We start from the raw sequence: 15909 nt of genomic DNA on the forward strand, positions 1-15909 counted from the left end.
GGGGGAGGGAAATGGGAGGCGGTGGCGGGGAGGAGGCAGAAATCCTCAATAAATAAATAAAATTAAAAAAAAAAGAAAATGAAATGGTAAGAAAATGGGGCTGGGAATGGAAAGGCTAAAATGATGACTCAGCAGTTGAATCAGTTGATTCAGCCAGAGATGATGGAATTTTGTTCCCATTGTCCACATGGACATCTTACAATGTTCTTAATTCTCGTTCAGGGTCATCTGATACCATGGGCACCTTCAATCATGTGCACATACTCACACACATATTAAAAATAAATCTAAAAAAAAGAGGGAATGCCTTTTTAAAAGATAAGTCAAAGGCTGTTAAAAGATTAGAAATCCTTTTTGGACAAAGGACAGCTGTATATAATGAATAGTGTTGAGTCAGTAATGTAGATAATAAGGAACACAGAAGGCATCACCTACATAAATAATCTCTGATACACTTTGTTGTGAATGGGGAGATAATTTTTGAACATTGGTCAACATTTGATAAGGTCAGGCTTGTTTTGTTCTTTTAACAGAGAATTCATTCCATCTGGTGGGAGATGCTTGAATTGCAGGGCAAAATCCAACCAGGGACAAATCAAGCTTTTTGGGAAGAGTCAGATTAGCAAAGAAATACATGATAAATATTCATGGGAACCTTCTATTAGGGGAAGGTCAAAAAATAATCAGTGATGCCAAGCCCAAAAGACCCTAACTCTGATGTAGGTTCCTGGATTTAACCTCTGTGGAAATATACTTCCCATATTTCTCAGCTGTAGAAACATGATAGCATTTCCTTGAGATCTATTTTTTTTATATATTTAAAATTGAGATACTGCAACTTGTCTCATAGGAGGCTTTTGAGGATTAATTAATAAATTAAGTGCTTCTGTCAAACAATAAACTATTTTACACACATTGGGTTCAATTAATAACATCATAATTATACCTTTTCTTTTTAATGTTTGGCCCAACAATTAGTTAATACAGACTGGCAAGGCAGGGCTGTTTTTGTTTTTATAGCAAATCTGGCAAGCTAGCATCAGTGCTTTACACACACACACACACACACACACACACACACACACACACATTTACACATATATGTATAAATATGAAAAGAATATCCATATTCTTATATATAAGCTATACAGCTTCCTTCCTATATACACACATGTGTTATTTCTAAACATTCTCCTTTATTTTATTTTTATTTTTTTATTTTTGGAGACAAGGTATCCTCATGTAACTCAGGATGGCCTCAGACAAGAGATTTACTTACCTCTCTGCTTCGTGAGTGCTGGGATTAAAGATGCATACCTGCACCAGATTAATTTTTAATTTTTTTATTTAACAAATGCATATATGGGAGCCTTGGCATCTGGTGCTATATATACCACGAAAAATTATTGATGATGACTCATTTTATGGGCCATAGATGACAAAATGAATGAAGTGAAACAGTAGACGGTAGACAAGATGGTGGACATCATGTAGGCTTGGGCTGATGGATTATCTAGGGAATAATCTGGGGAAATCTATCAAAATATATGGGTGATGGACACAAAATATCTAGTTTAGTTCAAAGTAAAATAGAAAACCTTGGAAATAAGATCAGAAAAAACCAAAAAGAGTCTGACCTGAAAGGACAGCATAGTCTGGGATACTTCCCTCCGGTTCTGTTAGTGATCACTGAAACTTGACAGAGAGCCTCAAAAATTGGCACAATACTCTCAGCAAAAGACATTTATAATAGAAAATAAAGTTGGAAGAAAGGAGACAAAAGTTATGCATGGGGATTTCAAAGAAAAGGTTTTTTTGTTTTTTAAAATACCCTTTTCTTTGGCAATTAACTGGAACAGTTGTAAAACACCATTTTAAAAGACTCCTGCTGAGTTGATGGCTTGGCAGCCTCAAAACAATACATGCTTTGCACCCTCTGGAAACTAAGAGTAAGTATTACAAATATATGCTGAACCTAGCCAGCAGAATACCTCTCTACACTATGGTGAAGAAACATTGCTTCAAAACCTCATAGTACCCAGCTAGATGAAAACCTGGTCAGAGACAGTGGTGAATACAGACAAAGGTTCCAAAGCAGAATGCTCAACAGAAACAGTTAAATGAAATAAGTAAACAGAGGATATGAAAATACAATCCAGCAAAGAGTTAGAAATGGTAAATAAAAGAACAAATTGAATACTGAAAACAAAACATTCAATAAGTCAAATTAAAAGCTTCTTAAAAAGTCTTACCAATAGAATGGATCAAAGGGAGGACAGAATATCAAGGCTTAAAGACAAGGTAGAGGAACTGAAACACAGATCAATGAGAAAGATAAATAAATATGAAGGTAGAGTAATGAATGGCTCAGTGAGTAAGGGCATCTGCTGTTAAGCCTGGCAACCTTAGTTAGATACTCAGGACAAAGATGGTAAAGGGAAAGAAGTGACTTCAAGATGTTGCTGTACTTGTGTGTGTGAGTGTGTACACATACACACAACTGCAAGAAAGAACATAACGTCACCTATAAAGTCAGGTTCATTTGAATAATACAAGGTCTCTAAACAAAAACTTTGACCAGGAGATCTTCTAGAATGATTCATTTCAAGCCCTTAAAGACAACAATCAACCAAATTGTTTCCAACAAAACTAACATAATTGAAGGAGAAAGAAAAGTTAATTGTGATAAAAACAGAACAAAAGAATTCATAACCACTAAACAACCTACACAGAAAATACTGGAAGGAATCTTTTGGATTGAAGAGAAAGATAAACATGACCACAAGTCTATAGAAAAGAAACAACAGTTAAGCAAATAAGGAATAGTAATAAGAGGAATGAACATACTTCAATACTAATAATACTTATGTCTCAATTCCTCAGCAAACAGACACAGATTAGAAGATTGATTTAAAAATGGGATCTATCCATTTTTTTTTGCCTCTAAGGAATACATCTCAGCATCCAAGATAGATACAATCTTAGGTGTAAGGATAGAAAAAGGTATTCCAAAAAATATACTTAGGGAGAAAAAGCAACAATACCAAATCAACAATAAAAGGTGCCTTTAATACTCTACTTACAAACAAATAATTATTCTTATTTAAAAAGGTATGCGTTGAGAGGTGAGGAATGTCTGGGTTAAATGACATCACAGATCAAATGAGTTTAACAGTTTTCTATAGAAATTCTATGTGAACACAGCAGAATGTAGTATTCGTAGCAGTCCACAGACCTTTCTCTTAAATAGAACATACAGTAACAATAGGATACAAAGTCAGTTTTTTCCCCTGAGACAAGGTTTCAGCCCTAGCTGTTCTGGAACTAACTGTGTAGACCCCGCTGGCCTCAAACTCAAGAGATCGGCTTGCCTCTGCCTCCTGAGTGCTTGGATTAAAAGTGTGCACCACCACCACCACCCAACTCAAAGTGAATCTTAATACATGGAGGAAAATTAAAGTAATTTCTTACACTTTAACTGACAAAAATAGACTACAACTAGATACCAATATCAAGAAAAGCTATAGAACATATACAAAATCACGGACATTAAAAAACACTGAGCCAGGTATGGTCGCACATACCTTTAACACTAGTCCTGGGAGACAAAGAGGTGGAAGAAGGCTGATCTCTATGAATCTCAAGCCAGCCAGAGGTACATAGTGAGTTCCAGACCAGCTAGAACTACACAGTGTGATTCTGTCTCAAAAACAAACAAAAAGAAAAATACTCTATGGAATGATGAATGGGTCACTGAAAATCAAGGAGGGAATTAAAAAAAAAAATCAATCAGAGATCTGAATGAAAATGAAAATACAACATACCAAAACCTATAAGTTAAATAGTCCTAAGAGTGAAATTTATATCTATAAGTATCTGCATTTAAAACATAAGATGGGGCTGGGGATTTAACTCATTTGGTAGAGTACATGTTCAGCATGTGTAAAGCCTTATGTTCAAACACCAACACCTCGTAAACTCAGCATGAAGACGTACACCTGTAATCACAGTACAAAGGATCACAAATTCAAGGTCATCCTCAGCCACATATTTCAAGGCCAGCCTGAGATACATGAGACCTTGCTAAAGAGGAAAAATCAGAGCTCTCAAATAAGTAACAATGTACCTTAGGGTTTTGGAAAACCAAGTCTAATCTGAATTCCAAAGACATACACAAAAATAATTTAAAGTCAGAAATTTCTGAAATGGTCAGGTACAGTAGCACACTTTATACTTTTAATTCCAGCACTTGGGAGGCAGAGGCAGGTAGATTTCTGTGAGTCTGAGACCAGCCTGGTCTGCACAGGGAGCTTTCAGGTTAACCAGGGTCATATATAGTGAGAAACTGTCTCAAAAAATAAAAAAACAGTGCTCACTTCAGCAGTACGTTCACTAATACTGAAAAAATCCAGGAAATTATACAGGCCCCGCACAAGGATGACATGCAAATTGCAGACAGGTGAGGCCCCTGTGAAGTCAGTGTGGAAAAATTCCAAAACGCTAAAAATAAAACTACCATATGACCCAGCTATAGTACTCCTCGGCATATGTCCAAAGAATGAGAAAACCTATTCCACAGACACTTAGCCATATTTATTGCTGCTCTATTCACAATAGCTAGGAAACAGAAATAACCTAACCTAAATGTCCATCAACCAGTGAATGGATAATGAAAATGTGAATATATATATACACATACACACACACACACTATGGAATACTATTCAGATGTAAAGAAAAATAAAACCATCAATTTTGCAGGTAAATGGATAGGACTAAATCCAGAGAGACAATTATCACATATTTTTTCTCATGGGAGGCTCTTAGTTCCAAATCTTCAGACATGAGTATATATCCTGGAGTAAGTGTAGAAACACAAATGTAAAGAGGAACCATTGCTAGTGTTGGTGAGTTTGGGGAGTCATAGAGAAGGGAATACAAGTACAAGTGATCTGATTGGGTAAATGAGAAAAATGGGGGCTCTAATTTGGAGGGAGGGGAGATAAATGCAGAAGAAAGAGGAAGAAAAGTGAAGTTATAGCAAGGAAGTTTGAAAAAGTCATAAGGAATCATATTGTTAACTATATACTTAAAAACCTATAAAATGTAAGTCTGTGTATAAATATGCATATACAGTTTAAATGAAATTTTCTAATCTGTGCTGACAATGCTCCTTCCAAGAGCCAAAGACCACCTAGCAAAAAACCTCAATAAAAGGCATGAAAAGCCCTCTTTTGAGTTGTTGGTCAGCACTGTCCAAAAGCATACAGTCTATTGCTATTTGGTTGTCTCCAAAAGGTGGAAGGATTAAGCCCTTATTGCTGAAGATACCGTACACTTCAGACAAAGGGCCTGGAAGCTGGAAGCCCCTGAGTTGGAACTGACCTGAATGTCTCTTCCCTGAGGAATAGCATTCAGAAGGCACCATGCAAGGTTCCAAAGGAGGGAGGCAACCTACAGTCTTACTGATCAATGATTTCTATGAACTATATCGAAAACCAGAATTGCTTAATAACCCTAAGGGTGCAGTGGTGGCCCACATACTTTGGTAGTAACCAACAGCTCTCTAATTGGCCTTAAGATACACTCAACAAGAAGGAAATGATGCCTGGTACTGGAAACCTAGCTAACTATCCAGGGCTAGTGAAGTCATGGGTCTTGGAGGAAAACATACAGTCACCACTTTACTAAATCAGCATTCTAACTACATTCTAAACATTTGCTCTTATATCCACAGATGCAGTATAGTCCTCACCTCTCATCAAACAAACTTATTTTAGAAATCGGTAGATAACATTACAGAAAACCACAAACAATCTAATGCACAGTTGTGGAGCTGAGTTTCAAATAGATACATTTACAAAACAACACCCACACCTAAGACCTAGGGAACGCTAAGGAAGAGTGGGGGAAGATTGTAAGAGCCAGAGGATCAGGAAATTCGATGTGAGATTGCGTCTCCTAGTAATATCAGAAGCTAACCCAGAGAATCTCACCAACATGATCACCTAAACACCAGATGAACAAGGACAACAGCAATATACAAGCAAAAGTGGATGGAGAAAAGATCACAAAGTGTCAACCCTACATAAGGAATGCCAAGAGTGGAAGAAATAGTCTTTCCCAAGGAAGAGCACACCAATTCATTATCTAATAGCAAATGATCATCTCTGATCATCCACATACACACATACACAAAACAAACATTATCCATACTGAGCAGGTTATATTCAGGAGCAGTAAAACCTTGATTTTGATTCACAGAAATTAAATTGCAAAGCTCAGCACCGTAGTACACATCTGTAATTTCACCACCTTGGAGGTTGGGACAGGAGAAGTGTGTGTTAGCCCTAGTTACATAAGAAGTTTGATTCTTTTACTCCCAGCACTCAGGAGGTAGAGGCAGGAGGATCTCTGTGAGTTTGAGGCCAGTCTGATCTACAGAGCTAGTTCAGGATATCCAGTGCTATACAGAAAAATCCTGTCTTCAAAAAGCCAAAAGAAACAAACAAAAACAAATTGATTTAAATCTAGGCCATGTAGCAAAATCCTGTTTCAAAAACAACCCCCTGCAAAATAGCTAAATTATAAACATCTGATCGATCACATACCTTATAGAAGAAATATTGAACAAGATGTGCTATTCTCACATAATATAGATGTCCATGAGCCAATAGCAGTTTCTTTAAATGTTTAAATTTTGGAACAGAATAATCACTATTCCTGGCTGCTTGACGACCTTCTTTTCCTTTAATACCTAAAGAGAGAATATTTTGTATGGTGATAATTTTATAGAATGAGCAAATGCCTGGTCTGTGTTTATATTTTTAAGCTATTTAAATGCTACAAATCAAGTGTATACCTTATATTTACTTCTTTTAAAATAAAGAGTGGCTTTAAAAATAATACTGAGACTCACCAAATAAAAGTATGTTTAATTGATTATTAGGTATTTGTTAGTACAATATAAAACAATTAACTAGTCATTATTTTAATCGTTACAAAGCAAAAATTATCTAGTGGGGAAAAATCCACCTTAAAATTATTTAAGGCATTCCGTATGTGCTTAACTGTGCATAACACTAAACTAGATGTTATATTAAGGCAAGTCAGAGGTCTGGGTTTTGTGGTCAAAGAAATCAATGAGAAGACAGTGAAATTCTTTCACTATATGAAACTCAATAGCTACTCATGGATTTTATGAGTTATAGGCCATTTCCACATTGGGTAACCAATGAGAAAAACTTAGAATTCCATGCTAAATCATTCTACTTTTGAGTAGGAGAAGGAATTTTGGAATCTAAACTTCACTATATAATAATACAATATTTTAATTCTGTATGTGCTCCCAATCCATTGCCAAATGTTGCTGGGGTACTTAATAGCAATTGGGTACTTAATACCTAAACTTTGTGTAGGTTCCAGAAAAACTGTTGGTATAAGTCAACATAAGACTTCAACACGATAGCCCATGGTACCCATAAATACCACTGTAGACAATGAGCCAGCCAGTGATAATTTCTTAACTTCTAACAGCTAACAACCTCAAAAAACAGAGGGAAGGGGCTGGAGAGATGGCTCAGTGGTTAAGAGCATTGCCTGCTCTTCCAAAGGTCCTGAGTTCAATTCCCGGCAACCACATGGTGGCTCACAACCATCTGTAATGAGGTCTGGTGCCCTCTTCTGGCCTGCAGACATACACACAGACAGAATATTGTATGCATAATAAATAAATATTAAAAAAAACAGAGGGAACAGTAATAGAGTAGGCAGCCTGGCTAAAGGTGTAAGAAATTAATAAAATTTCATACATGCTGCCAAAATAGGAACTACTCAATTAATTGTGACACAAGGTTTGAAGAATCCATTTTGAAGTCAGGTGGGTGTGGTTCACATCTTTAATCCCAGCACTCAAAAGGCAGAAGCAAGTGGATCCCTGAGTTCCAGGAAAGCCTGGTCTACAGAGTGAGTTGAGGACAGTCAGGGATATACAGAGAAACCCTGCCTTGGGAAAAAATATCCACTTTGATTGTCAAATACAAATACCCTCTCACCACTATGGGGAGGACCTTGGAATGGTCACTATTATAAGAAATCTTTTATTATATTAACAGTTATTCACAAGTTCAAATTCCAGATGAGTAACTAAAACAATCTAGAGTAAGACTGGTTTAACCTAAAAAGCAAAACTGCTAATGATACTTTATAGACGCCATCACATTAAATGTTTCTTACCTATTCCCACATGAGATTCCAAAATCATACTGACATCATTGGCACCATCACCTATTGACAGTGTTATAGGGCTGCCTTTCAAGTTCTTCACCATTCTGACAATCTAAGCATAAAATACAAGAGACAGAAAAATCAAAAGCAGAATGTGTAGTAACTCACTGGGGTTTACTGTCATTTATAGGTGTAATTGGAGAATTTCCAAACAGAAAGTTAGTTTGCATGCATATGTGTGAGAGTCTTAAGTTATCAGGTGCAAAGTAACATAGTCATTTAAAATGAAACACTAGCACCCCATTTGTTTCTAGGTCTGTACATGCATAAATGTTCAAAACCTTTCTTGTCATGCTTACTAAAGATTGGCACGTTTCCTTCGTTTGCCATCTTTTCCCGTGTTCTTTTTAGATTATATTTTTGAATGTGAGAGCGGAGACCATAAATTGGATTTGAGGTAACATGTACAAAGCTACCAGAACAAAAAATGGAATAATCAGAAGTGTTTTGGTTATCTCTTAATCCTTTCTTTCTGAAGACATTCCTATCTCCCTTTAGAATACCCCAATGGTAATTATGGAACATATATGCTAATCTTATGCACCTATTATGCTGCCAATTACATTTTACTAACTCTCCTCACCACACAATACGGTTTGTTTTCTCTTACAGGTAGCTACATTTCAAAGGAGGTATCTTAAAAGAGGTGAGATTTGCAGAAAAATTCTACAAATTCAGTCACTTTCTAAATAGTAGCTCATCTAGATGTGAAAACATTGAGTGTGATTCAATGCTGTGTTCAGGGCAAATACTTAATAAAAAATGTTTACCTATGGTGTTGTTTAATGATTTCTGCTTTAGAGGTTTCTGCTTTAGAGGTCTCCAAAACCTCATGGAAAGTTTCTTGGGGAAAATATTTGGGTTAAAGCTGTTTTTCCACTGTTTCAGATAGTCACTGTTTGCCATCTACTCTCACGACTCCTTGGAATTTAGTAGCCTTAACATGATATGTAAGTTTCAGCTGCTAAATAATGCTTTCCAAAAAGTTTGTCCCCTGATTTATCTAGTTGGTTAGCATAAATAAAATTCATTTTCAATATAATGAAATGATTACAAATAATTTATGCAAGTAAGAGACATCATAGCATTTCTTTAAATAAGATGCAATAAGTTTTTAGCTGCGTTAAATCATTTAAAAAATCCTACATGTCCAATTTCATTCAACATAAAAATGAAGTGAAATGTTAGCATTTGCATGACCACTCCAATTAATTTGGTTCCTATTAAGAACTTTACAAAAGATTGTCAGAAATACTCTCTTATTCCTGTAAGTGAAAGAACTAAGGACAAAACTAAAGAATCCAAACACAAATTCAGTTTCAATGGGCTATAATAATGTTAACTAATTTGCCCTTGGTATACTATGTGCAGCAATAATTTGTACCTCAAGGATTAAAAATTGCAGCCTGGAAGGCAATATAATTATCAAGGTGACAACCTTTTCAAGAAAAATATAGGTTAGGTTGAAAGATTATAATTTGTACTTGTAGAAAATAAAAGGATTTGTGATTACTGACTGTAGAGTCACAAATGAATTGGTAAGGTAAATATATAGTTTTTTTCTAATCTTTTCAAGTTACCCATGGTTTTTCTCCAAACTGTAGGTAGGTTTCAAGAAAAAGTTAATTTAACTAAAAATAGCTTTTTCATTAAGTATAAACATATGCAAACTACTATTCAAAACAATATACTAATAACAAAAGAGGTGTGGTCACTAGAAAGCATGCAAATAAAAATAGAAATGAATTATAAATTCAAGTATATAAGATAAACAGATAAGTAATAAAGATAAAATATGGTTTCTATATAGGAGTACATGCTATTATCCAGTATGATCCCTGATATCCATATGGAGGAGGGTAGGAAAAGACTTCTGCAAGTGGTTTTCTCATCTTTACATGTGCACCAAGGTACACATACCACCCCACAAACAAACAAATGTGAAAATTTTACATATAAGAAAGCTTATGATATCAAAAAAGAGGAAAGTATTTGCCGATTAGGCATTATTTTATGAAAGAAACCATGATTAAAATAATGAAATACTAGTAGAATTTGTATGTGTAAGGAAATAATAAGGTATTTTCAGAGAAAATGAATGATATGCAAAAGGCACACAGGGAATTAATAATAGTAACCACTCATAAAATAGGTCTAGTGTGACTAGATCAATGAATTTTCATGTATGGATCATGAATTCAGATCAACATGGAAGAATATTGTACAAGTAGCAGTAAGTACAGAAGTGATGTGGGAGTGTCATATATCAATCTGTTGATTTCATTGGTTAATTAATAAACTGCTTGGCCTGATATGTTCTAACCTATGTAGCTCATCTAGATGTGAAAACATTGAGTGTGATTCAATGCTGTGTTCAGGGCAAATACTTAATAAAAAATGTTTACCTATGGTGTTGTTTAATGATTTCTGTGGAGTAAACAGAACAGAATGCTGGGAGGAAGAGGAAGTGAGGCAGATGCCATGCTTTCCTCTCCAGGGCAGACGTGATGAAGTTCCAGCCCAAGATGGACATATGCTAGAATCTTCCTGGTAAGATGGGATAATCAAGATGTGAGAGTTAGCCAGTAAGAGGCTAGAGGTAATGGGCCAAGCAGTGTTTAAATGAATACAATTTGTGTGTTGTTATTTCGGGTATAAAGCTAGCCCGTGGCCAGGAGCCAGGTGGTGGAACATAGCCTGTAGCTCCTACTACACAGAAGGTACTGGTAGAAAACAAAGTGAAAAGGAAATAAAAAGAAGCTAGGAAATTACAAATAAAGTTTAACGACATACTCAATGTCTGGCTCTGGAAAGAAGTGAGAAGAAAGAAAAAACAAGTAGAAAAAAGTAATAAAATGTACTAGAAAACATACTTGGATAGCTAAAGCCACATACAAGAATAAAGCATGGGGGCCATCAATAAATAAAGGTTTTGAATTTAGAAAGTTGAAACTATAGTAAGCTTGGTTATAGAAATAATAGGAGATGTTAAGGAAAATGATGGTTAAGCTGCAGAGAAGGCATAGTTGCGACAATAAGGACAACCCAAAAAAATGGGTCTATAATAGAACCCAAAGATTTGGACAGAAGACAATGACTCAAACATTATGTATATGAACATAAGATACTAAGAGATAATAGTCTAGAAAAAGTAATTATAGTGACAGATATAAACTACATTGAGACCTGAACCACAAGATACATCATCTTCTGGGGAGGGGAGAAACATGAGCAACATCAAAAGGTTCATGAAAATGGAAGCGATGACAAAAATAGGCAGAATAAACAAACAGACTATAATATGATACACAGGGAACAATGTAAAATGGCCCTAGTAACAGGAATAAACTGTTCAAGAAAACTTTAAGATCTATCTTAAGATACTAGAATTTAACGTGGTAGTAGGCAATCCAAATGGAAATGTCTAGCAGACAGCTAGAAACAGGAGACATAATCTTAAAGAAAAGCCAAGACTAGAGCTGTATCAATGGAAGGAAGAGTTAATCCAGAGAGAGATAGTCCATAAAGTGAAAATCAAAGGAAAACTTTACCATAGAAAAGAAAAACTATTAAGGAAGTTCAGGGTAATGGGCCAGAGAGATGGCCTAGTAGTAAAGAGCACTGGCTGTTCTTTCAGAGGACTCAGGTTCAATTCTCAGTACAAACGTGGGAGCTCATGAGTGTCTGTAACTCCAGTTTCAGGGGTTCTGATGCTCTCGTCTAGCCTCCGCAGACACCAGGAACCCAAATGGTACAGAGATATACATGTAAGGCAAAATACTCACGCACATTAAAATAAAAATCTACAAATACAGAATGAAACAAAATGAAAAGATACTACACTACCAAAGAGGGAGAATATATCAGCATTTTGGGCAAGCACAGAAATCAAGAAAGATTTTGAGGAGAATGTAAATGATAGTGTCAACTGTAGTAAAGAAACCAGGAAAAAAATATTGCTTAAGGAATTGGGCCAGGTTTATTTGTGTCCAAGCTGGCAGAATAGTAAGAGAAGAAAGATCAGGATACATAGGGTTAATAATGCCATGAGGAGGAAGGAACACCAGGCAGAGGCAGTAGGAACTAAGTACTCATTAGAGAAGTCTAGCAGGTAAAGAACTGGTCAGCAAGCTAGAGGGTACAAGGTACAGTACAGGTTTAAAATAATTTGGAAGAGACTTCAGGTTTGCTCACAAAGAATGAAAAGGCATGGGAATGAGATGTGTAAAGAGGATCCAGAATGGAAAATTAACTAATATCCACTTACCTGGGCTTTTTGTAATGGTGCCATCCGGCAGCAGAGCACTGCAGTACATTTCATACAGATTTGCAGGAAAATACTTTTATAGTTGTTTGAACTAGAGTCTTGACTAGAATTTAGTATGAGTGACAATGTGGAGCCATCAATGATTAATCCATATTCCTGATGTTCTGTCCATGCTCTGAAAAAGATTTTAAAATGGGTTTGAATCTATTATACAGTTAGAATTAACACCTTGACTTTTATTTTGTTTGAGACAGGTCTCGTAAAGATCAAGCTGATCTTCAACTCTCTCTGTAACTAAGAAGGTCCCTTTAACTCATTGACCTGCTTGTCTTCCCTTCTTAAGTCCTGGGACTACAGGCATGCACCACTACACCCTGATTGAGTTTGAGTTTCTTAATCACAGAGGTGAATAGCCCAGATGAGACAAGTCACCAGTTCTAGTTCTTTCATCTATTCATCCCAAAGAATGAACTGCCCCCAATGATAGCAATAGTGACTTTTAGTTAGAAAAAGCTGTTTAATTAGGGAGAAAATGAAGATACTAGATTGCCAAAAGAAGAAATACCAGCATTTGGTGAACATCACAGAAATAGAGTTGGTTTTTGTTTTTTGAAGTTTTATTTTGTGTGCACATGCATATTCACATGCATGGCACATGTGTGAAGGTCAGAGGGCAACTTTCTAGAATTTGTCCTCTCTTTTTACTGTTGGTTCTGGAGATTGAACTCAGGTTAGAAGGGTTCTATAGCAAGGGCTTTTAAGCTGATGAGCTATTTCACTGGCCTAAAAAGGAGAGTTTTAGGGAGGATTAATTGATAATGTCAACTTCAGTAGAAAAATGAAGAAGAGAACAAAAAGAACAAAGTGGATTATGTGAAGTTTGCCTATTAAGAAGCCTATACAACAGAAATAACAGGGCACAAGGGGTTAACAGTGCTATGGGGGCAAGAACTGTTTCTAAGTTCTGAAAGGTATAAAAATGAAGGTGGTTGTGCAGTATGACTCTATAAAAAATTTAAAATAAGTCTTTTGAACTACATACAAATTAGTCAAACTACTGTGAAATGATGTAAAATTTGATATGAAGATAAATAATCAGTTAACCTGAAACTTTAGGGAAACAAAAGATAAAATGACTTAGGGGCAAATAAATATAGTATCTTTGCCTGAATGACAAGAGTATCGATAGAACTGGGTTTTTCAAATAGGACAAAATAAAAGAACATTATATATCCGAAGGGTGGTGGGACATGCCTTTAATCCAGGCACTCAGGAGACAGAGGAAGGTGGATCTCTGTTGAATTTGAGGCCAGCTTGGCCTACAAAATGAGTTTCAGGACAGCAAGAGCTACACAGAGAAATTCTATCTTGAAAAACCAAGGGAAAGAAAGCCAACAATATATATACACATACACATATGCATCATTTAAATAAATAACATTCTATATGACCTAATGGTTCTTAACCCTAATTTACTTATATTTAAAAATAAACTGTCCATGCTTGGCTCCATTTGTAGACTAAGTAAAAGAGAAAATATTGGGCACAAATTGGTACCACACAATTATATTTTAAGGATTTTTTTAGGTAGTTTTAAAGTCTAAATATGACTAAGAGGCATTTAGGTGCCAAGAAAACAAATGCAAAGAGAGATAGAGGTAGAAGGATCAAAAGTTCAAGGCCAACCAGGGCTACTTGAGCCCTTGTCTCAAAAAATCAGTTCCAAAAACACAGCCACAGAGTAGTCTCTAAAACAAAACAAAACAAAAGTAAAAAAACAAAACAACAACAACAACAAAAAACCCAACCAAGCGAGCAATCAACTAACCAAACAACAAAGTCATGAATATGGGGAAAAGATTTGTGGGTTGGAAGGAGGTGATAACAAAGGTAGGGGATTTGTGTGGATCACAATTTGAATGCCCATTGTGGTAGTTTGAGAAGAGTGTCTTCCAGAGAGCTCTGACATTTGAACACTTGAATTCCAGTTGGTGGCACTGTTGGGGGAGGCCTAGGAGGTGTGGCCTTGCTAGAGTAAGGACATCTTTGGTTTCAAAGCCTCATGCCATTTCCAGTTAGGTCTCTCTGCTTTGTGCTTGCAATCAAAAAATATAAGCTTTTAGCTTTTTGTTTGTGCTTCCATGCCTCTGATCTGGCACCACAGATTCTTATTCCTCTGGAAACATAAGTCCAAATAAACACTTAACTTCTATAAGTTGCCTTGGTAGTGGTGTTTTACTACAACAATAGAAAAGTGACTAATACACACACAACACAAGCATGAAATATCTCTCTCACACGCCCACACACTTAGAATAGACCAAATTCAATCAATTTTCTGTTACAGACTGATGTTACTATATGTCAGACACTAAATGTTTAGAAATTGAGCTATTTTAGAAGAAGCTTTTAAAGAAAATGAAAACTACTGTTATACTCCAGAAATCTCATTACTGATTATATATATAAGAGCAAAATGAAGGTCAGAGACATATGCACTCTAGTGTTCATTTCAGCACTATTCACAAGCGCCCAGAGACGGAAACAACATAAGTATCTATCAACTAAGAACAGGTGAAAAAAATATGGGACATACATACATACATAGAATACCATGCCGCTACAAAAAATAAAATTCTGTCATTTGCAGCTACATAGATGACATGAACTCATTATACCATGTGTAATATAATAAGCAAATAAAATAATCCAGGTACAAAAAGACAAATCATATGTGATCTTATTCTTATGAATCTCAAAGCACTGATTTCATGGAACTTGAGAATATAAGGGTGGTCATCAAAAGCTAGGAGAGTATGTGGATTTAAGAAGGAAGAAAAGTTGATTAAAAATAGTAAGTAATACTTAGACAGGAGGAAGAAATTTTGGTGTATTACCTATAGAGTGGGGTGACTATAGGTAACACTAATTTACATAAATTTCAAAATGTTAGAAGGGATGATTCCGAAAGTTTTTGCTATAAAGAAATGTGCTTTGGGAAAAAGTGTGTTTAGCCCTAATTTAAACATATAGTGTGTGCATGCATCAAATATTTCATTAACTTAGTATGTACAATTTTATGCTTTTAGTACATGTGAATATAAATTCATTAAAAAAAAGGACAGAGAGCTGGGGATAACTCAGTGGTAGAGTGTTTGCCTAGAATGTGTAAGGCCCTAGGTTCAATTTACAGCACTGCCAAAAAACCAAAAATGAGCTTTAACACAAAATGTTGAGAAATCTAATTTTCTTTTACATTAAGAGAGATATAAAGTGACAAATGATCTCAAATGGACCATTAACCAAGTCCTCAGGGGAACGTTTTAACTTACAAGAATAAAACATCAACAGGGAAT

The 15909-nt window shown here is 35.7% G+C and overlaps 1 protein-coding gene across 5 annotated transcripts in view; it reads right to left on the reverse strand.

Moving 5' to 3' along the window:
- The window catches only part of Atp11c (ATPase phospholipid transporting 11C), a 191759-nt gene that overhangs the window by 37720 nt on the left and 138130 nt on the right, over window positions 1-15909 (reverse strand). For all 5 annotated transcript variants that reach the window (XM_005358515.2, XM_005358514.2, XM_026784837.1 and 2 more), the window contains exons 20-22: window positions 12554-12728; window positions 8236-8338; window positions 6612-6757 (exon numbers count right to left, since the gene is read on the reverse strand). In XM_005358515.2, coding sequence (XP_005358572.1) covers window positions 6612-6757; window positions 8236-8338; window positions 12554-12728 — 424 coding nt within the window. The remainder of the gene's footprint in view (window positions 1-6611; window positions 6758-8235; window positions 8339-12553; window positions 12729-15909) is intronic.

The sequence above is a fragment of the Microtus ochrogaster genome, chromosome X (assembly GCF_000317375.1).
Source record: "Microtus ochrogaster isolate Prairie Vole_2 chromosome X, MicOch1.0, whole genome shotgun sequence".
Classification (NCBI taxonomy): Eukaryota; Metazoa; Chordata; class Mammalia; order Rodentia; family Cricetidae; genus Microtus; species Microtus ochrogaster.